We start from the raw sequence: 22,972 nt of genomic DNA, 5'->3' as shown, positions 1-22,972 counted from the left end.
ATGTTGGAAGGTTTGCCTGTTTGTCAGTGCCTAAAAAAGACAATATAGGGGTGGATAATGCTTTTGCCTATATCAAAAATCCTAGAGATGATAGGTGGAGACCATCCCTGCAAAGCAGAGTAGCCTGTCGACCATGTCCTCCCAGGTTGATAATATCGGATCCCTTTTGAATGGCACCAGAAGTGGAGAGGATTTATAACCGGACTGGGGGGAGGGGGTTCTTACTTCATGTAATCTGCAGCTAACCTAGTCAGCAATGCTGCCCAGTGCCCAAAAAAATGCTCTCTAAGCAGTGATAGTCCTGGTTGCTATGATAAGGTACTGCAGGCCATAATAGTCCTAACAGAGTGTGTAAGTGCTGCTCACCACTCAAACTAGTTGCCTAGTGAGTACCACAGGACTGAGGTAAACTTTTGAGGTTTTTTTTTTTCTCTAGGGAAGTTTCAGGTTCAGGAGATTGCATATATACAATGCACTGTAATTCTCGCTGCATGAAGAGCAGCTTTGCGCAAATGTGAGGCTTATATACTCTCAGAAAAAAACAAGATTTATGCTAACTAATCCCACAGCCCAATCAGGTAGACCCACAGTGAGCTTTCTGTCAGCAGTTCTCAGCTCAGATGTGTGAAATCAGCCCTCTCTTGCAACAAGAGTGCAGATTTTAATCCTCTTAATGTGAAATGACTGGTTTGAAGCCCAGGTGTTGAGGAACAACAAACAGATGCCTGGAACTAACTAACAAATCACTAATTAAAATTTAGTTCAGCAGTTTGTAAAGCAACTTAAACTTTAAGGAAGTGCAGAAAAACAAATATTGTAGTAAGCCGTCGCAGATTAATTAGAATAAGCAATATAAATGCAGAAATATGCTTAGCTTCATTTTTTCTAGTCTTGAATGGCTTCATATGCTTGAAAAATCATTCAAAGTCTCCAGTTTCATCACCAAATGATGAGCAGCTCTGGATAAATGAGCCAAGACTCATGCAAACATGAGGCTTTTATATGATCAGAAAAAGCAAGATTTGCACTAAGCCAATAAGCCAATCAAGTAAGCACACAGTGAGCTTTCTGCCAAAAATTCCCAGCTCAGATGGGTAAAATCAGCCCTTTGTTGCTACAAGAGAGCAGACATTGACAGTTAATGTAAAATGACAGGTTTGGAGCCCAAGTGTTGAGGAACAACAACCAGATGCCTGGAACTAACAAATGCTGGATATAGTTTAGTTCAGTACAGAACAGCAGCACTTACAGCAGTTTGTCAAGCAACTTAAACTTTAAAGAAGTGCAGAAAAACAAATAAATATCACAATAAACATTCACAGGTTAATGAGAATAAGCAATACAAATGCAGAAATGTACTTAGCTTTGTTCATTAGCCATGGATAGCTTCAGATGCTTGCAAAATCACTCAAAGTCTCAGGTGTTATCGCAAAATGATGAGGTCTTCTGGATAAATGAGCAAAGACTTGCACAAATGCGAGACTTGTATATGCTCAGAAAAAAAGCAAGATTTACAGTAACTAAGCCCACAGTTCAGTTAGGTAAGCACACAATGAAAATTCTCCCTGCAGTCCCCAGCTCATATGGGTAAACTCGAGAGTGCATGAGGAGATTTAGTTGGTTCCCCATGGTAATGCAAGTCAATTGTCCTTTGGTGAAGAGTAGCAGCTAGGAGCTTAAAACCATCCTTTATTGCCAATATGCTGGGGAGGGCACAAGCAACTCATACAGATGCCCGGAATGGTCAGCGGACATGGAAAAAAGTATGCAGAAATTGCAGCCTTGTAATAAAAAATTCTGATTAAAAAAGTACAGAATCCAGAATAAACAAATAATATCAAAAATGTTGAAAAGTGAAAATTGAATTAGTACTGCCTGGATGATTAAAATAGACCCTCTTATATAGATGATACTTAAGAGACCTCCTAATGAGTGCCTCAGAGTCCAGTGCTCAAATCTGAAAGTTAGATAACTCCAGAGGATCAGAGAGCAAAGAAAGCCTACTGGATGTCTCAGTACAGGCTCTTGGAACAGCTAACAGCCTATTGCCTCATGACCAGAGGCGTCTTATTGAGCTGAGGATACTAACAACTCTTCTAAATAAGAAAGGCACATGTTTTGAAAGGCCCATAAAAAGGTGTCAGAATATTGAAAACATGTAGCAACCATCAACCACAGGCATTATGTGACATGTATGAGATGTCCCTATCAGTGGTCTTGCTGTCATGTTCTGCACCCACTACATTTATACAAGACCCGTTTACCAAAGCCCAAAGGAAAGCGTGTTACAGTAGTCCAAATTAGATAATAACCAGCACATGGACACTGTTTGTTAAATCTGTAGAAGTGAGCAGATGGCTAAGCTGGGCTATATTCTTACAGTAGAAATAAGTTGTCTTAATGACAGCTGAAACCAACCAAAAATGTCCAGCACTAATATAGTGGGTTAGAAAATGACTTTTATTTCTTAAAAAGTGGCTAACCCAAAACAAACAGACCGGTTTCGGATCAAAATAGCCTTCCTCAGTGCTAATCCATATAATCACACACATTGTTTCAATAATGCATCTTAAATTGCCCGTGTCATCCTACTGGTGCATGCCACATTAACTCTACTCACTCAGGCCAGGTTTGAAAAGAGCTTCCTACCTTACTATCTAGCCTGATTCTTTTTCATTGAGTTTGGTATGCCATCCTGTCTTGCACATTCTATTCCCCTGAATTTTATCTATAATGGTGAGTTGAAATTTGGCAGTGTGGTGGGTTAGTGTATGTTTGTAAAGAGCATTTGTAAGCCTTTTATTCCTCATGTCACTTAAATGCTCACTGATCCTAAATCTTAATGTATGTGAGGTTTGTTCGACATAAATGGCGGAACAAAAGCAACTAGCTAGATAACTAACTCAATCACTACTGCAATTGCCCATGATGTTAATTGTATATATTTTGGATGTGTTGCTGCTGGTAAATTCCTTAGTTTTAACCATGTGTGCACATGCACTACAATGTCCACAAGGGACGCTGCCTGTCAACCTATCTCCAAATAACATAGTCTGATGGATGTTTGTGGTGGAGCCTTCTTATAATGAGTGAGATATGAGTTGATTGTCCTTACTCTGCGATATAAATATAAACATTTGGGAGGAAGAATATTGGCCAATCGCTCATTGGCCAACAAAATGTCCCAATGATTATTTATAATATCTCAAAATCCGTTCGTGTTACGACCATAGGTAGTAACCAAGCGGATATTCTGTGATATGTTTTTATCCTGTTTCTCAAGTTTTGGTCGATATTGTAGCAGGTTCTCACGATCAGATCTAGCTGCATGCATACTGGCACCATGTATGGTTCTCACCTGGTATCCCCTGCTGAGGAATCTGTTAAATAAATCATTTCTCCCAGAATTGTAAGCTTGATTAGTGGAGCAGATGCGGTTGATATGCAAAATTGAGATTTTGGTATGTTGTGAATAATATGGAGTGGATGATGGCTAAGTAGGATGGAGCAAAGTATTGAATTGTGGAAATTTTCTGAAGGTCTCCGTCTGTAATGTATTATCCGAATCCCTACTTATCAACACATCCAAAAATGTGATCTTGTTCATATCCCAATTCAAAGTAAAATGATGGCCCCATTTATTTTCATTTAAGTAATCAACAAATTCTAGTGCATAGGAAGCATACCCTTTCCATACCATCCAGCAGTCGTCTAAAAAGTGACATCAGATGTCCATATTATCCAAAAATAAATTATTAGAAGTATCATAAATCAGCTGCTCCTCTATGTATCCCATAAACAGTTCTGCCTAAATGGGGGCAAAAGATGCTCCCATTGCAGTGCCTCTGATTTGCCAATAGAATCCGTTCCGAAAATAGAAAACATTTATAGTTAGAACTTGTTCTGTAAGACAAGTTAATAGAGTATTGAAACCTGGTGGATAGAGGTTCGCTTTATCTAACCAAAAATGTATGGCTTCTAAACCTGCCCAGTGGTGTATGTTTGTATAAAGGGCTGTCACATCCAAGATGCAGAGTAGCCAACTTGGTTCAAGTTGGGTATCCCCAGTGATTTGCAGGAATTGGGCTGTGTCCTAAAGTCTGGACCTGACCAGTGATAGTAATGGTTGTAAGTATTTTGTGAGGAAGGCTGACAGTGGTTCCGTTAGAGACCCCTTACCCGAGACAATAGGTCTACCTGGTGGTTCCTTAGGATCTTTATGTATTTTGGGTAATAAATATAGGTATTGTGATGTGTGGTCGGAAACTGTAAGATGATGTTTAATTTCCTGTGTGATAATGCCTTCTTCATGTGCCAGTTGGAAAAACTGGTCTCTCTCTTTCTTAAACTTAAAAGTCGGGTCCAGATGCATATGCATGTAGAAAAGGCCATTGGATAGTTGTTTTTCAGAATCCCTATGACATTTCTCCCAATCCATTACAATGACAGCCCCTCCCTTGTCAGCAGGTAAAATAACTAAATTGTGATTATTTTTGAGTTTAGTTAGAGCTTCATGAAAATGTAGATCTTTGAGAACACATTCCCTGAACACCGAGACATGCCTGTCCATAGGTGGCATGAATTGTGACTTCCGAAACCGGAAATCAGTAGATCTCTGAGTTTGATCAATTTCTGAGAAAAATAATTTCAGGTTCAAAATTCTGCAAAAATCATTTACCAAAATATGTTTATTAACAAAGAATGCAGGAACAAAGTTTAGTCCCTTGTTGAGCAACTTTATTTCATTGTCTGTAAGATTGTATGACGAAATGTTATGTACATTGTTGTAGCTTAAGATAACATTTGGTTCAGAAGTTGCTCTATGTTGTGTATTAGTCCTGTGCTTCCTACCCCCCTGTGTCTTTTTGGGTCATTCATCGGTTTCCTCTTAGCTACTGGGGACTCTTGAATGGGGATAGAATCTATGTCAGTAACAGATGATGATTCATCACCAGAAATAGTCTCTAAAAATTCAGTTCTATTCCTGAGAATAGACCTAGGTCTTTTCCTTTTCTTAATGTATCTTTGTGTAGTGTCTTGAAGACAAACACTTCTTTGTCTATTAAATGGTTTACCTTTTTAGCAGTCATTAACATCCCTATTAAATTTATCAATCTTTTTCTTCTTAAGTTGTTCCAATTGTGATAAATCTTTGGCTAGAGTATTCAAATGTATGTGGAAAGTTGCTTCCCCCTCATAAACTTTGGCTTCCTCACAAATCTGTTTGACCTCCAAAATATATTTGTCTATAACTCGTTCATGGTAGATACTGAGGGGCCTCCACAAATAACATGGATGCCTGATGTTCCTTAGTGAGTCGTTCATCAATCTGACTGACCAAGGGTTGCATTTTTACTCTAAGCCCACGTGGGGTAATGTCCTTAACCTTATAGGCTTTGAAAAGCCTCAGATGCCAAATATGGGATCTCAACATCTTTATACTTTTAGTTAATCTAGAAAAAATCAGAGTACATGGGTCTCCTATTGGCTTATTATTAGTCCCCAAGTCATCTTGGCTTGCTGGTGTTAACCCAGAGATCCCTAAATCATGGAGGTCTGCTGACAGACCTTCTACCAATGTGATCAAATCCATATTAGTGCCGTACTGTGCTTCAATGAAAAATCCAAACCCAAATGCAATGACTACACAAAATTAGATCTGTAAATCTGTATCTGGAAAAAAAGACACCTTCAACAATCCCTATACATCACTCGTAATGAGATGAAAAACACCAGAGAATAGCGTTCTGGTTCTATAAATCTATGGCTAAGTAGTCTTGCAACATATGATTTGGCATAAGTTGGCCTGTATTATGGTCGACAAGGCATGTCCATATATAGCAAAAAAGAATATTCTTATAACTTTTTGTCAAAACACTGGTTAGCCCAAATAATGGCCTCCCTGATGCTACAAAAATCCAAAAAATAGTACTTCAGCTGGGATTGTCCTTTAAGCCGACCTTCGTCTCTGGCTATGAATGTATATAGGTTTCTGCTTGATGAGCAAATACGTCCTAAAATTTTTTTTTAAGTTTAGTAACAACAATGCTTTATGTTAAGGACTTGCCCAAATATCTGAAACCATACCACAAAACTTAGTATTCAAATAAACATATCAAACGGCTGACATTTGTCTCTGCCTATATAGAGCAAAAGTTGTGAGCCCAAATAATATTCCCAAATATTTTGAATATGCCAATTATCTGGGGTACCCAGTGTGTTGATGTACAGCTAAGTATCACTGTAAAAATGTCAACATTCAAAGGTTACACTAGCAAGAGCTTGCCTGGAAAACATTCTATCTCAGAACAGGGCAGCATTTGGCTCCACTGTACTCTGGATATCCTTCCTTGAGGACTACCCATGGTTACTGTAGCTGGGGACTCTGTGCCATCAGTTGAGGAATGTACGAGGAAAACAACATCAGATATTAAAGATGTGTACTCACCATGACTCTGCATCTGTGTTGTCTGTTCTTGTCCTTCTTCAGCTTCCTGCCCTCCAGCCCCCTTCCCTTTATGATAGCCTGCTACTATGTCCTAAGGGGTTCTTCCCTGTCATTCTTGCTGCGTGAGCTCCAGAGTTTCCTTTCTTCCCCTTCTTCCTGTGCTCTATCCTTGAGTTATTGCTGTTTTACATCAGAGAATGGTAATATATTTTCATATTGTGATTAGCTGAAGAGAGGGCAAACTCGATCTGAGATAACTGAGGAGAAAAAGGGGATTATAGGTAAGGCAAGGAGCTTGAGTATCGGAGCCTAAAGTCTATTGAAGTGGTTAAGGATGGATCTGATGTCAGATCTGAGACCCATCAGTTGAGGAACAGACAACACAGATGCAGAGTTATGGTGAGTACATAACTTTAATATACTTATTCTTTAATATGCTTATTCACAACAACAGAGTCTATGATTCACAGTGACCGATGCCACAGTAAGGAAAGGCAGACTAAGATGGAACAGAGCCATTGCTTTTGCACCGTCACTTCAATAATGGTAGTCTCTGTACTGTCCTTAAATTTCAAACCATACTGAAAAGGATCAAGAAAACCACAAGATGTAAAATGAGTATACATCTGTCCCTTGGAGAGATGATGTGTGTCTGGCAGTAAGCCATAGACAAAACCATCATTTTCTTAGCATTTCATATCATAGATGTGGTGTACCTGACAGGAGACTCCACAAGCAAGTCCTCTCCTAGACATGCACATTTAGCAACTGTGTTTTCTTTAGTCCTTCCAGAGGTGGAGCACTTTCTAGATCTGCCTCTTTGGCACTTGAGAGGGCATAGCTCTCGTTGACATTTGAGAAGACATGGTGCTCTTCCTTTTCTGGTCCATTCAGCAGTGCACAGGGGTGATTGCAGTAAATGCACTCTCCATCCTGCAACATGGAAGAATTCTGTATGATTTCCTACATTCCTCCTGATCCCTTGCCTTATTGCATTTTTAGAAAAGAAAGGCATGGCCAGTAAGGTATGGCTTCATGCTCTGTGTTCCTTGATGATACTGAAAACTCTTATGGACTGAGTCTATGAACTGTTCACCATGTGAGTGACATCTGGCTCCAGCTCAGGCCATAGTTCCTGATATAGCCCATTTCGTTCTACTTGTACATTCCATTTAGGATGTTAGAGGAGACCGAGGCTAGCAGGAAGCACTGTTCTTAGTAGTTATGTGCAACTAAGTGGAAGAGGTTTTTCATTTGGACACTACTGTACCCATTACTACGCCATCTGATCATCTTTTATTTTGAGCTACCTTAGGCACCTGTATAATTAGGGCATTCGGTGACCAGGATGCAGGTGCCATATCTTACTGTCCTTCACAAACTTATCAAGGCAGGAGTATGGTCCAACATTAGATGGTCAAGAGTTCTGCATTATTACCTACTTTTGTGAGAAAGGGCATCTAAGAGAATTGCACCAGGTGCCTTGAACTCCTTCCCTAAGTGTAAGCAGTACACTCTGTTTAACAGTACGATACTGAACTGCTTCAGAGAAGAATCAAAATAGACAATGGATAACATGTTTCTCATAGGAAACATTTCTTGGATCTGTGTATAAAGTAGGAATAAGTTTCTATTCCTACTTTTTGATGACATAACTTTTCAGTTGATTTATTTATGTCTAACCAATATTGTAAATAGTTTGTACCTTGTAAAAACGTTGCTGTTTTAAAAACAAATAATATGTATGCTTTGTTGTGTTCAAATTAACCATGTTTTGTAACCAAGAAACTGTTTCTCTCATTTGGCTATGGTCATGGCTGAAAAGGATCTTTGGACTTACCCATTTGGGAGTGTTAAATATATAAGTAAATGAATAAACCTGTCCCATCCACAGAATTAAAACTTCATGACTGCCAGACTTTCTTGTTTTTCTTTTCAGGCAGCTAGTTTGGCGGTGATGAAGTTCATGTTTAGGAAAAGGCTTTTCCTGATGGCTGTCACCTCTGCCTGCAGGATCTCAGATCTGCAGAACCTTGTTTATAGGAAACCATACCTGGTCATTCATTGTTTTCTGAACTATTCCTGAAGCAGTTTATTCTCTTCTCCTTTTTCAGTGAGTGGAATCCAAAGTAGAAAGAGCCCTTCACTCACTGTGTGTGTGTGTTCGTGCGTGCCTGTACGTGCGCGTGTGTGTGTGTGTGTGTGTGTGTGTGTGTGTGTGTGTGTGTGTGTGTGTGTGTGTGTGTGTGTGTGTGGTGTGTGTGTGTGGTGTGTGTGTGTGTGTGTGTGTGTGTGTGGTGTGTGTGTGTGGTGTGTGTGTGTGTGGTGTGTGTGGTGTGTGTGTGTGTGTGTGTGTGTGTGTGTGTGTGTGTGTGTGTGTGTGTGTGTGTGTGTGTGTGTGTGTGTGTGTGTGTGTGTGTGTGTGTGTGTGTACATACCCATCGCTCCTAACCTTCCATTTCCAAAATATGGGGTAGTACCTCTCGCAATGTAGAACATAAGGACAAAATGTGGAACATTTACTAACAATGTATTAACACCTTCAACTAGAAAGCTCAAAACATGGTTAAAATGTGGTACTTTATACTTAGTTCTTTTTTCTGAATCTGTATTTTGCAAAATTATTTGATTCTCAGCTACAGCGTCTACTGTGGAGACATGCGTGAATGGGCGTACCTTCGTTGAAGGTTGTGCGTTAGGGCCAGCAACTCGGCACGTAAAAATCAACTGCTAATCATTAGCGGACCGGAGTTCCGCTGTGGCGACTCCTAACCGGGAGAAGCCGAAAGACACAACAACATTTCCCATTAATATTAGTTAAAACAATTACCAACAATGAATGTGTGACAGATCCTTTCATTGAGGAATGTTGTGAAACATGAACTTTTTCAGACTCAGAATGAGGAACATTCCTCATAATGACATAGTCTTGAGAGGTGTGTGTGTAGCTTCAGCTCAGCTGCCATCTGAAGGTGGTGCATATCTTTGGAAAGACAAAACAGCTGTTTGCCTCCTTTGCTGTGGGGAAGGAAAGGACGACATTCAAGAAGTAAGTTTTTTTTCAAAATAGAATGTCTAACATATCTTTTACCATTAGGTGGTTAACACCAACTAGAAATTCTGCAGTTGAAGACCACTTCATTAGTGTCATGACCACTTGTAATGCTTTTCATCAAGAATATCTCAATTGCAGACACAACCTTCACCAAGCACCATCATCTTAGGCACAAGTTAGGCTTCCATACTTTGGATCAGTGCCTTCTGATTCTGTACTTTCCCGGCTGCCCTTCAGCTTATTTCAGCCTTTTAGATTTAGTGCTTGGGATTCTTATCTGTCATGTGGTAATCAAGGATGGATTTCATTATTGGAAATAAGGTATGTTTATTTATTTATGTTTGTTTACTGAGTAAGTGTGACGGTCTTCCAACCCTTTTCAGCAATTACATGTGCAGAAAAAAGGCAAAGTGAATGTAGTTGTAATTTTAAATATTTTTTTTATTCAGGCAAGTAGCAGATGAGTGCACAAACATGGAAGAATATGACAGGTACTTCTTTACAGGGAGATAGAAATGCATATAGTTTAAAGTTAACGTAATGAGGATCTGTTGGTGAGTTGCATATACCAGTCTGCTATTTCCTCTGTTTAGATAGCTCCTGCATTCAGCCTCAACTGTAATAGTTCCCTGTAATTCAGGTAAGTGTATACATGCATTTTACCTGACAACAGTGCATGTTCCAAATATGATCTGTTTTTCTTGATTTACAGGAAGTATGTTTGTTTGCTAGCTCTACTGTGAACTGGCAGGCCCAGTGGATAGATGTGTCCTTTGTAGTCAGGTTATGGCATCACGGCTTGCTGTGGCATGGTACACATGCACTCCTGACCATGATCTTCACTGAAAAGTGTTGAATTGTGTTTGGTGGAGAGGCTTAAAACAGTAGAAGGACCTAACAAGGAAGGTCCCCTCAAAGATCAACAGATACAGTAAGAATGTATGCTTTTTAAGCATGCCTTGTGTCTGTATTAAAATTTGCCATTTCCTTGGTACTGGTACTGTTACAAATCTGCAATAATGTAGTTGGTCTTAGACCTGAATATGTAATTACATTGTGTACACCTGTAGCAATCTTAGCTATGGGAGATAAGTCTTTTTATGACTGTCTGCCATGTCTGCTTCACCTGTTTTGTATGCACCTTTGCATAATCAGGAACTGTATGCACAGATCACCTTTAAGACAGCTTCACTGTTTCTTAGCACCTCTCAGTAATTCTTCCTGAAAAACAGATAATAGCATTTAATAGTCATTGTTTGCCATAAGACAGGCATTCCGTTTACAATACAAACTTAACTTTCAACGCTTTCTCATTATTTTCAGGATCTGTTCAACATTATAATCCATGCTGTAATTATCCATAAGGACGATTAATGCATACAAGTAATATTTCATGTCATACCTGCAAATCTCTGCCATTATTAATTCAGTTGCTACAAATTATTAATGTTAGGAGCACCAACTTTATTTGCCATTTTTTTTCTTTTTTTTTTTTTGTTTCTTGAAGCATATTTCATCTACTTTGATAAAAAGAGAAACCATTGAAATAAATACAGTCAGTATAAATGTTATTGTTTACATCCTGTAAAGAATCCATATTTGGATGCTATAAGGCATTTTTAGTACAGTTTTAAAAATGTATTCAATTCCATAGTATCATAAGTAAAGCTTGTGTTCTGTGGTTGTCTTTCAGGTTCCTAAAGGCAATTTTGCAGTATGTAGAAAATCTGGTTACATATACTAGTCCTGAGAAAAACAAGTGGGATGAAACAATGGAACTTACAAAAAAGATATTGCTGAAAATCAAACTATTCTATGGCAAACTGACAATATAATGCAAATGTCAGTGCAAACAATAAGATTACTTTGAAAAAACTGCACTTAGATCTACATTATGCCTGTGATCTACTCCACATTTTATTTATTTGATTATGGTTACAATCCCAAGGTAATAGGGGTGTTCTTACTTCTCAGTGAAGAAGATACAGCAATGTACTATAAATGTACCATTCAGGCTTTGTGATGGAGACATATATTTGAGTTGTCCAGATTTTCACCTCATATTTTTTATATGTTCTGCATAAAATTTATGGTTTTCTGACAAACTTTGAGGACTGAATTCACTAAATAATGACATATATTTCAGTTGCAGACTTCATATCCTTCAGAAATTGCATTTTAATGCAAAATCTGTTTTCCTAGGAACTTTCTAAATTTATCAGAGCAGTATTGTAAATATGTCCCTGATTTTGCCCCCCCCCCCCTCCTCATTATTTTTGACTTTGTCCATGTGTTTTTGTTCATAGACATTGAGAGATATGGATAGAGAATAAGAAAATTGCTATATGTTAATTTCTGACATTAAAACTATGAAATGTGTTCTATGAGAATGGAGAAAGAACATGGATGATACTTTCATAAAAGTGAAAGAATAATTATAACAAAAATGATATGTAATGGTTGTCTTTCATTTATCTAACCATTTATTGAGCATGTATGTTGACTGATTATTGACATCTTTTTCATTTCAAGTTTTCAAGCTTTTTTTCTGTGTGCAGAGCAGCCCATTGAGCAACAGTCGTTAGCAGTGCCCTATATAGTAGCAAACTCCTAGACAGTAAAATTTACTTATAAGGTTAGGATTAGATTTGAAACCTGGTAAACAGTGTGGCATTGTGAAGGAATAAGCTTAGAGAAGCTAACTTGTGCATCAAATAGTACTAACATAGCTTAGCATTATATAACATCCTGGCCTTAAGACCAGAAAATACCCTAGGAGACCCCTGTTAAAATCCAATCATTAATCCTAAACAGCCAATAATATTACAGGACCAGACAATATGGATATGCAATTTCCAAATGTCTCTGTGGCCAGCTTGGTAGATTTGTGCATAATAAGGCAATGTAGCAATTGTCACATGTTCTCAGACAATCAGTTAATCATTAAAGAAAGTAACATGGTATGGGAGAGATGTAAATACACAACTTCCTTGGAGGCAAAAATCTTGCATACAAACGAGATTGTCAAGAATACCCATACTACAGTCCTCACACACACTGTTCACCATACACAGATTGTCATATGCTGATGAACTTAAAAAAAACCTTCCTAAATCTGAAAGACCTCCAAAGCCACCTAATGGCAGCACTGCTCCTCAGAAATCACCAAAGTGCACACCAAAAGGAACACCAAACACCTCACATAAGGCTACACTCCCCAAAATACAAAGCCCATAAGGCAAGCATACACTGTACCTGATACACTTGTCGCTAGGGACTCTGTTGTGCGACACACAGCTTTCCTACTCACCTGGTTGGACAAGGAGAAGATAACAGTTAGTTGCCTGTCTGAAGCCAGGATCCACAGTATCATGCACGTACTCAAGTAAATGCATCCCAGGTGCCATTATGATTCGATCATAGTCCATGTGGGTGTAAATGACCTGAGAGATACTTCACTGGACTGTATAAAAAAAAGACATAACGTATTTGTCAGAATACATGTCACAGACAAGTATGCCTTGCTTTGAGCAGCATTCTACCTTCACCACAGATGATGCCATAGTATGAACATAAAATGATCAATTTTAGTAATTGTCATAGTTTCTGTTGTCACTCCAGGTGTATCCAGTATCTGTTAGCATGGGTGAATGTGGTCAATGGACCAAGTTTCTTTGCCAAGGTTGGGTTGCATCTGTCTTTTCTAGGCTTTCAGATACTGGCTAAAACTTTATCCACCCCATAGAATCTTTTTTTGGGCAATACCAAAAAGACAAAACGATCAATATATTAAAAAGTCTATAATCAACCTTAAGGTGTTACTACTCAATGCTAAGAGCCTAAACAAAAAACTCCACACCATTCATCCCTCTCACTGTGGAGAATGCATTTGTATGTGCTGTGACCGAGACTTTTTATTTATTTCAGTTTGTTTACCAGGTAGTATACTGATCACTGTTGACCACTTGCTGGCGCAGCCCAGGTGAAGAGATTCACAAAAAAAGAAAATGGAACAAATTCATAAACACAGAGTAACAACAGACTTGGTGTAAAGCTGCAGAAAGTACTTCAGAAGTGCAAGGCTACAGTACCTTCCACACATTTAGACCAACAAAAGCACAAATTGGGGCCAAATGTGGAGCTGTTTCAGTCTATGTTAGCAAGGAATATACCTCCAGTTTGGTTAAACAGGATGATACTATGGAGCTCATCCACATGCAAATCATCATAGGTGAGGTTATTCACCATATCCTGGCTAGCTACTGGTCACCATCTATGCCTTTAGAATCTAATGACTCTTATATAAATGTACTAGAAATACTCACCATCCAACCAAACACCCTTTTCATGGGTGACTTTAAATATCCTTCCACAGTCTGGGAAACATAAACTGCCTCAAACTCATAGGCACAACACGTCTTGTACTTTATTTACACAAATACCTTGGAATAGATAATGAATGCTGCAACCAGATCGTAAAACATACTGGATATGACACTCACTGATGTGGGTAGAGAGTTCACTAGTAAGGTCAGATTACAAAGCTGTTTCATTTGAAGTAAAAAATCAACCCAGAAAGTCCAGCTAAACCATTAACAGTTAAGAACTATTCAAATGCAAATTACATCCTATTAAGTGACAGTTTTTCAAAATTGGGCTCCCTAAACCCTGAGACCACAGCTACCTGTGCAGAATTATTCACAGAGTCACAATATAAATGTGAATGGCAGCATAGAGACACCCATAGGTAACAAAATTAACCCAAAACAAACACTAAAAACAAATCCCACTGATGGAATTCTCACCTAAACGGTATATAATAAAAGACAAAAAATCATGGCCAAAATAAGGAAAAGCAACTCCTTTAAGGACAAGTGCTGTCTTATACAACTAAACAAGGAGGTCTAATTAAGTCCATCAAGGCCAGCTATGAGGTCAGGATAGCCTCACAGGCTAAGGACAATCAGAAGGCTTTCTTTAGCTATGTCTGGAACTGAACCATGCCACCTACACTGATTAGGGTGACATAGCAAATTCAGCTCAGACTTCACCCCCCCCACTCCCCCCCCAACTTCACCAGGTGAAATTTCGTCCAACATAATTTCCTCAGCAATCAGCAGGGACCAGGTGGTAGCACTTGCTAAAGCCAAGAACACTGCCTTCATGGATCCCAACAGCATCCCTGTTTTCCTCCTGAAAAGTCAAAAACATGAGCTATCAGGACCACTTGAGGCACTCTTCAACTACAGCCTTGAAACAGGATATGTTCCAAGCAAATGGAGGCCGCAACAGTCATTTCCCTCCATAAGGGTGGACTATCAACTGATGCAAAGCCATTTATCATAGAAATCATAAGCAAGTACCTTAGCACATACAGACACTAGACCTATCTCAAGTTGGTTTTGTTAAGGGTAGGTCATGCCTACTTAACCCGGCAGTCTTCTTTGAGAGAGTCACCAAGTTAATGGTCAAGGGTGAAATAGTGTATACTGTATATCTTGACCTGGCTAAGGCACTTGATACAGTACCCCACTCGGGCAATGTTGACAAACTCTCTGAGCTAGGTTTTAACCTTTACATAACTCACTGGATTACCAGTTGTATTACGGACAAGACCCAAGAAGTCAGAATGGATGAGACCACCTCCGACAAGAGATTGATCACCAGTGGAGTACCCCAAGGCTCCATGCTGGACCCATTCCTGTTTGGCATCTACTTTTTGGAAGTCAAGGCCAAAGTTGAAGGCCTCTGGCTCACCACGTTCACAGATGACTGTAAATTGTGGGCTATTATAGTTTGCCCCAAGACACAAACATCTTGCAGGTGGGTTTAACACAGACAAAAGACCAGTGCCAAAGCCATGGCCTAAAACTCATTGCCAGAAAAATGCATTATAATGCCTTTTAGGAAACTGTTAATGCAAGTTAATTACCCCATCAATAAAATGCCTCCAAGAGTCGACCCAGTTGTAAGGGATCTGGGAACATATGTAGACAGCATTCTGATCTTTGACCAACATGTAGCTAAGATAATAAGAAAAATCATTCTATGTCACCCAACGTATATGTAATGGCATGGCACCCAGGTCCCAGGAAGTTATAGTACCAATTTATTTGGCCCTTATCACACCTGTTGTTGAATACAATGCCCTGTTTGGCATGTATCTAACCAGACACTTTCAACAGTTGGAGTGTATAGAAGGGTTTCTCACCAGGAAAATTCAGTTAATGAATACTGTCTCCTACACTGATTGTCTAAAGGCTCTTTATCTGTATTCAGTCTCCTACAGGCTGCTGAGAGGAGCTCTTTGCTAGCTTACAGGGCTTCCTCAGACCTGATGGAACTGTTGCACATGCACATGTGAGAAAAGAAACAGCACCAGAAACACTAGATCCAGGGGTCTGAACTTTGGTTGTGATATAAATAGAACATGTTGAGATGACAGATATGTGTCTCAAAGGATATTATGGAATAGGCCCTCCATCCAGGTAAAACAGAGTTCATACATGATCGTATTCAAATCTTAACAATTGGATGGGAAATTGTAAATTTACCCCCAGTTTGGCCCCCTTGTCCCTTATGGACAGAAGCTGTCAATAAGAAAAGTATTATACTAACTAATCCCCCCCACACAATTCCTTAGCTACTTGCGAACTAACATGCCTTTCCCTGTATGATACATGGGTCCAAATGGTTTGGGGTATGTGGCTAGGCATGTCAGGGCCCTAGTAGTTGTTAACCTAGTAACAACCTATGAACCTGTTTGTGATGTAGTGTATAAGGGCAAGAAGAGAATGTGTATGCAAGAGACAATCTAAAATAGCTACTCAACCAACATTTCTGTAGAAGGAGGAAGGATGGCCACAGACATGGAGACAATATACAAATCTTCATAGACAGTAGCCAGTGGCCATCACTGAACAGGGCACTCTGGAACTCCGGTGAAGTGTCACTAACCACCATACCAGCCTTATGTGTGGTGTAACTTATGCAGCCATTGTTCCTTTTGTTAACCATAAATAAGCCTTGCCTTCTTTGCTATGCACTTGCTTTGCTAAGATTTATTGAATAATACATGACAAATGAAAACTGATTTGATTTTTGACTCCATGTGCAGCTTTCATGGGAATTCAAAATGTCCTGGCTGCAGGAATCCACTAGACAACCTGCACAGTTCCCATGGCATAAATATGTCTGGATTAGACTTCACTTTCCAGTAGATCTTAAAAGCCTCCTAGCAAAGCAGATGGCAAGGAAATTTCCTCCCAAGCCATGTCATAAATCTTCTGCACAACTACTGACTTATCAGAACTGGCAAAGAGAAAATATGAAGACATTTGTCTGGAAAGCTGCTTATTTCAAACGAGTTAATGAAATTCCACCATAACTTGTGGAGAAATGTGTGTTTATATATGGATACATATCTATGCATATTTGGTGACACAGTCATTGAAAAAAACTATTGAAATTAAGCACGTAAAAAAAAAGAAAGAAAAGAAATACTGTTTTTTTTTTTTTTTTTGCAGTGGGTTCTTCCCTCATATCTCCTTCAACTTACATATACCTGCTTTGAAATTGTACTACAGTGGGAAAACAGCAAGTTCCCAATCACTGCTGTAAGACAATCTCATGCATGCAAAAGCTAGCAAAATGCGGTAATTGCTTTTTCAAAATTTTTACCAGTCTTTAAACCGTTCAACCACCTGACAGTTTGAACACTTGAATGGAATCCATATATAAACATACACACACGCACACACTCACTCAGCAGGAGAATTGTTATGCTGCTGCATCCAAAGAGGCAGTGACTACAGCTCCTAGGATGTCAATTATAGTTTCAGCCTTGCTGCAAGGTAGGCAGGCTTTTCCCAAAGAAGAAACAAGTACCATTTATTGAGCTACTACCAATGGATGAGGCACAAACATGACTTTTCCTGATTCATTTTCACTATTAAAGATTCCTTCTCTGGGCTTTAGAAGCCATTGAAGCTCTTTGTGATCACTAAAGTTACTCATCTAAGTAATGGAAGACTAGCCTTGCTTTTTCTTCAATGTGTGAACCTCTCCATCTTGTAGAGGATCATAGGAGGTTACTAGGGTAATGGCCTCAGGACCGTCACAAGCCTAGCCAAGTTCAAACCATGTTCCCAAGGGTGTCTGGTTCACACAAACAGTAAAATCAGCTCCTATTGCCCCTTTCCAAGAGGGAAACAGATGGAACCCCCGGGGTGACTTTCTGGTTACCTATCCAGTCGTCCAAATTACACTTAAATAGGGCCAATGAGGGGCTTTGTTTAACATGAACAGGAAACTTGTTCTAAAGGTGGGGCAATTTTTGTGAGACAAATCTCTCTCTCCAGCAAGTTCTGTTGATGTCACATACTAGGTTAAGGTCCTTTGAGCAAGTGACCCATGTGCCATTTGATTTGCGAATGTGCAGCATTTCCATTAAAGCTGGGTCAGAAATTGCTCTATATGCAAGGTACAGGTCACCTCTGAGCAGTCTGTTTGACACAGAGTAAAGTGACAATTATTTCAGTCTGTCTGCAAAAGACAGGTCTTGAAAACCCTGAATTTTCTTTGTAAGGATGTAAGGAAACTTTGTGGTCTCTCCAGTTGCTGCAGGTGTTTGGAAAGGATCATACCACTGGGAGCGTTATACTGTATTATTGGCCTGTGTACAATTTCTGTATTGGATATATTGCTTTGCAGGATGCCATGAGACTAGGGTGTTGCAGCACCAAAGCTGGGAGCTAGGAGGCATTCTTTTAATCTGTTTAGAGTCTCTGCTATTTGGAAAAAAGGGAATGTGTCAGAGGTTAATCCAACAGCTTGCTGTTGAATTATAGCCATGGTCTAGAAATTATCTACTTTGGGAATGTAAGAGTTCCATCATTCTTGTTTGCTGGTAATGTTGTGATATCCCTTCAGAATGTGAATCAGTTATGATGAAAACTAATACCTCCAAGTCAGACATTCAGGCTGTCTTGTGAATAAAATTAAATTGCTGTCTAATGGGGCAGCAGCTATCTCAGGTGGAGGAGTGCAAGTATCTTGGGGTTCTTGTTCACTAATGGGGTAGAGGGGATTGAGAAGTTCATTGTTAAAATGGTACAGCAGCAATGCAACAAGTGTACTGTGGTGGTGAAACAAAAGCTGAGTACTAGGCAGAGCTTTACATTTACTGATTATTCTCTGTCCCCGTCCTCAGTTGAGCTTTGTGTGGTGAAGCAAAAGCTGAGTACTAGGCAGAGCTTTACATTTACTGATTATTTTCTGTCCCCGTCCTCACTTGAGCTTTGTGTACCGAATGATGGATGACATCACTGATACAAGTGGCTGTAATAAAGTTCGTTCAAAGGACAGCTGAATTTACTCCCCATGACTGAACCAGGAACTTGCAGTCCTGGGGTACCTTTTGGTACAACAGACACTGCTTCTTCATGTTGAGGAATGCCATGTGGGGTGGTGTGGGCACCTTCTTAGTATAGCCCCTGACTGCCTCCCACAGAATGTGTACTAGGTGTAGGCCACTAGGAAGAGACCCTGGAGTAAGCACAAAATAAATGCGAGTTGTTGTGTCTCAGCTTGCCTAGGATTGTCAAAAGATACCAAAGGATGAGCTGTGAGATATTGCTGGGGATAAGGAGTTGTGGTAGAATTGGCTGAGCCTACTGGCACCATGACCTGTTTAGAAAATGATGATGATTAATTACTAAGAAGGGTAATGCAATGAGTTCCACTTTACAGTTGTTTTATAGGATCATAGAAGTTTACTAGGCTAAAGGCCCTAGAGTCTTTTTAAACCAAGCCATTCATGCCCCAATTTTCCCATTTATCAGTGCCTACAGACTAGAATGGCTTTGGTGTATGCCTGTACCTTAGGATATCTACAGACTTCCCCTGTCCATAAGGGACACAGACGACAAGCTAAAGATGAATTTGCAGTTTGTCATCCGTTGATCCAAATTGCGTTTGAACAGGCTGGGTGAAGAGTTCTGCTTTACATGAACAGGTTGTCTGTTCCAGAGAAGGGATAATCTCTGAGGCACGTACCTGTCCCTTACACATGCTTTATTTATGTCACAGACAAGGTTTATATCCTTATGGCTGATAATTCTAGTGCTGTTTGTTTTGCAAATGTGTAGCAGATCCATCAGTTTGGATCAGAAAATTCCTTGTAAGTTAGGTTTAGATTGCCCCTCAGATTCTAAACAGTGCTGGAAGTACTTCCGTAGCCTGTGTTATTTCAGGTATTTCAAATAAATTAAATGTTTTCCCCTCAAGTCTTGTCAGTGTTTAGCAGGGGAATTAGGATTTTAGTTCAATGGGTCTTCTGCACTGAGTGAGCCACTTTAATTCTTCACTTCACTGCAGAGTTCTGTAACATGGCTTTTCTTAAAATATCAAGTTAGCGCATTTACCACTGTGTATGCTCCATTGGTCCACGTGTGGTATTTGTGTATCAGTAAAAGAAAGTGTGCACTCTGTAACAGTTTGCAGTTCTCTATGGCAGCTCATGCATTTTGTTTTTCTTCCTACTGTATGCCATTAGAAATCTCTTGTATTCAGTGCCTAAGAAGTTTAAGCTCACTGAGTGTTTATTTGGTATCCATATCAAGAATCAGGACTACTGTAGGTCTTGCCTTTCTTGTTTAGGATCAGATCACAATGCTAATAGCTGTCACTACTATATCATCTATTCCACAATCCACTGATTCCTATGTATGTTAGGGTGGGTCCAGTATAAGAAAAGGCCAGAGTATTCACTGAAGGATCCTAAGCAGGAACACAGGAGACAAAAGGTAAGGAACTGGGGACTTAAGTCTGTGACCACTACACCTGGCTAACCTCAGAGTCACTGCTGCTACTGCTGCAGCAGTGGTGTCATCTGCTGCTTCATGTGTTGTCCTTTATATCCTCTAACAAAAAGTCATTATCCCAGTTGTCATCTATAAACATATATGTGATGCTGCAAGGAGACATTTCTATAATACTTCAAGTTGATGTTGCTCTTTAAAAAGCCATTCACCTGGATGACAATAAATCAAAATAAAACTGCTGAATAACTTTCATTGAGTATCAGAAGAAAGTTTCTAGCCTCCTTACTCCCCCTGTTTTGGGAGAAGTACCCCATTACCCTCCAAATGTATATATCTGTACTCCGACATTGCACAGCATTGGAAAAAGAGAATATTCCACTGTCACTGAAAGTGTTTCATTGAGTTTACCAGCATCTGGAAGAATGTCTGTCAGTGGATTGACTTGGTTCCTGCATCATCATGAGAACAAGACCTAGTTTTCATTTACTGCCTCCCTTCACTTTCCAGTATCCCTGTGCTTCATGAGAGGTAGACTAGCAAGCACCCAAGATATGATTTTAGATCTGAACTCTGGGCTTCAGGGACTGATACCATTCACTCCGCATTCAGAAGCTGACTGCTCATTCATGATGGTTTAGCTATTTATTGCTCCTGTGTGACCCTACTGCCCCCAGCATTCAAGCTTAAATTTCACCATCATTGGACTTTGAAGTGTTCTTTCTTTGTTTGAGCAGGTGCATGAATACATGATGTAGTTATTCATTTAAATGCCAGAGCTGGGTTATGTAAATGCCTGACAGGCTGGGGCTCCATCTTTGGTGATTATCTCCCCATCATGCTCCTGGTCTGGGGCGTATGCTGTGCTGATCAAATCTACAGCATCTGCTTCCTCCTCCTGCCCACAATGCAGAAGCATGTTAAGGACTCTTGTTGGAGAGTTGCAGTATTTGGCTGTGAATGACTTTGAAAATGTGGTGGTCCTTCTTTTTACAGACAGACTGGTGAATAAGTTTTCTTCTTGTGCCTATCAACTCTCCCTGACCCTGAGGAACTCTTCTTTAGAGAGTCCCTCTGGCACATACTGTGCACCTTGGATTTGCTGTTTGTTCCTCATCCTTTCCCTTGGAAGTGTTTATCCACAGCAACCCCTGTCTTGGGCCAGAGTGTTATATGTACAGCTGGTAAACATCAGGATTCAGATCTTTCTTTGCCCAAGAAAGTATCATAGTCATATCAGCTATCCCCTAATTATTCCTTCATCTTCAGTAGGCATGATATGCACTTTCATTATTTCATCTGCCCAATACTGTTCTTAGAGGCTTTGCCATTTGTTCATTGTGCCCCAGACAGATATTTCAGGATTACAGATACTTTTTGTTTTATTTTAATATAATATATAGGAATTTGTTCTACCACACTAAGCTTTTAGATTATGAATTTACCTGTAACTTATCATTCTCATGCATATTTAGTCAAACCATCCTTCCTCCCTAAGACAGATCAATGAAAGGCATTCAAGAGGGAGGTCAGTATGGTATCAGGGGTAAGGTTTCTTGTAGCTCATTTTACTTTTGGCTGATATGGTAGCTAGCAGTGCAGCTAGTAGTGCCTGCCTCTTTCTTGCTGCCTGGCTCAAGCTTTTTTATTTATTTTGCATGAGGAATTATGTCACTCTGTTTTGACTACCCTTTTGGATGAAAATGTTGTCAAGAGTCCAAGAGATGATTTAGCTCTTCAAAGGAATGCTAAGGTTTTATTGGTGGCAGAGGTCATGTATAATACTTCTTCTTCCTCCAAGCTTGAAGTGTTGTTTAGGAGAAAGAAACATTCCAAACATCAGACTTAATATGCCAAATGCTAAGTCACTCTCTTCCTGGGACCATATTCATAGCCTGCTCAGTAAATATCCTGACTATTCATGAAGGATCTTTAAGTTAGGAGAGGGGTTTTGTAAGTATGCTTTCACTTAGATGGACTCAACCAGAGGCAGATGTTGCTAGACACCACAGAAAAGAACAGTGCCATGGAGTAACTTGGCCCTCCACATCATTTGCATAGATGTTCACCTGATGAAACACTGATGCAGTGTTAGGCTGATCCACAGTTGAAGACCCTGAGTCCAACATGATCACAGAGGATACTACTGTAGGTACAAAGGAGGTGGTGCTAAGACTTTTTTGCAGCAGCATCAGTTACGTTTTGAAGAGAATTTTCACACTATTGAGAACTACTTTGTATCCCTGTTTTTGAAGTCCTCTGAATTAGTACTCTTCTCAAAATTAAATGTGGAATTGGGGAATTTATATGTTTTATGTTTTCTTAGTTCCTTTGATCATTTACATTTGTCAGTCTTTTAACACCTATCTTTCCTCTGTTATATTTCTTACTTGTTTTTGTTTATTTAAAAATGGAGAAAAAGATAACATATAAAGAGACACTAACCTTTGGCAGTCAAATGAGCAAGCACCAACAACAGTCACAGCAAAATCTTTGCTATCATTCTGAAAGATGTTTGAATAAAAAAAAAAAATAAAAGTCAATGAATGTGACAGTCTACACAGATAAAAATATTATCATGTTGATGTGTGATGTAAATCACTCAAAGAGGTAAGAATTTATGCAAGCTACTAACATTGTTGGTTATGT

General features: G+C 39.5%; 1 protein-coding gene across 3 annotated transcripts in view; it reads left to right on the top strand.

Annotated features, from left to right (window-relative positions):
* Positions 1 to 11,928, top strand: part of ERMARD (ER membrane associated RNA degradation) — a 1,319,361-nt gene extending 1,307,433 nt beyond the window's left edge. For all 3 annotated transcript variants that reach the window (XM_044067775.1, XM_044067770.1, XM_044067782.1), the window contains one exon: positions 11,197 to 11,928. In XM_044067775.1, the coding sequence (XP_043923710.1) occupies positions 11,197 to 11,338 (142 nt within the window). In that variant the 3' untranslated portion in view covers positions 11,339 to 11,928. The remainder of the gene's footprint in view (positions 1 to 11,196) is intronic.
* The last annotated feature ends 11,044 nt before the right edge of the window (positions 11,929 to 22,972 follow it).

This window comes from Protopterus annectens, chromosome 1.part0, assembly GCF_019279795.1.
Source record: "Protopterus annectens isolate FY-2018-M chromosome 1.part0, PAN1.0, whole genome shotgun sequence".
NCBI classification, from domain to species: domain Eukaryota; kingdom Metazoa; phylum Chordata; order Ceratodontiformes; family Protopteridae; genus Protopterus; species Protopterus annectens.
This window is presented reverse-complemented; position numbering and strand designations above follow the sequence as displayed.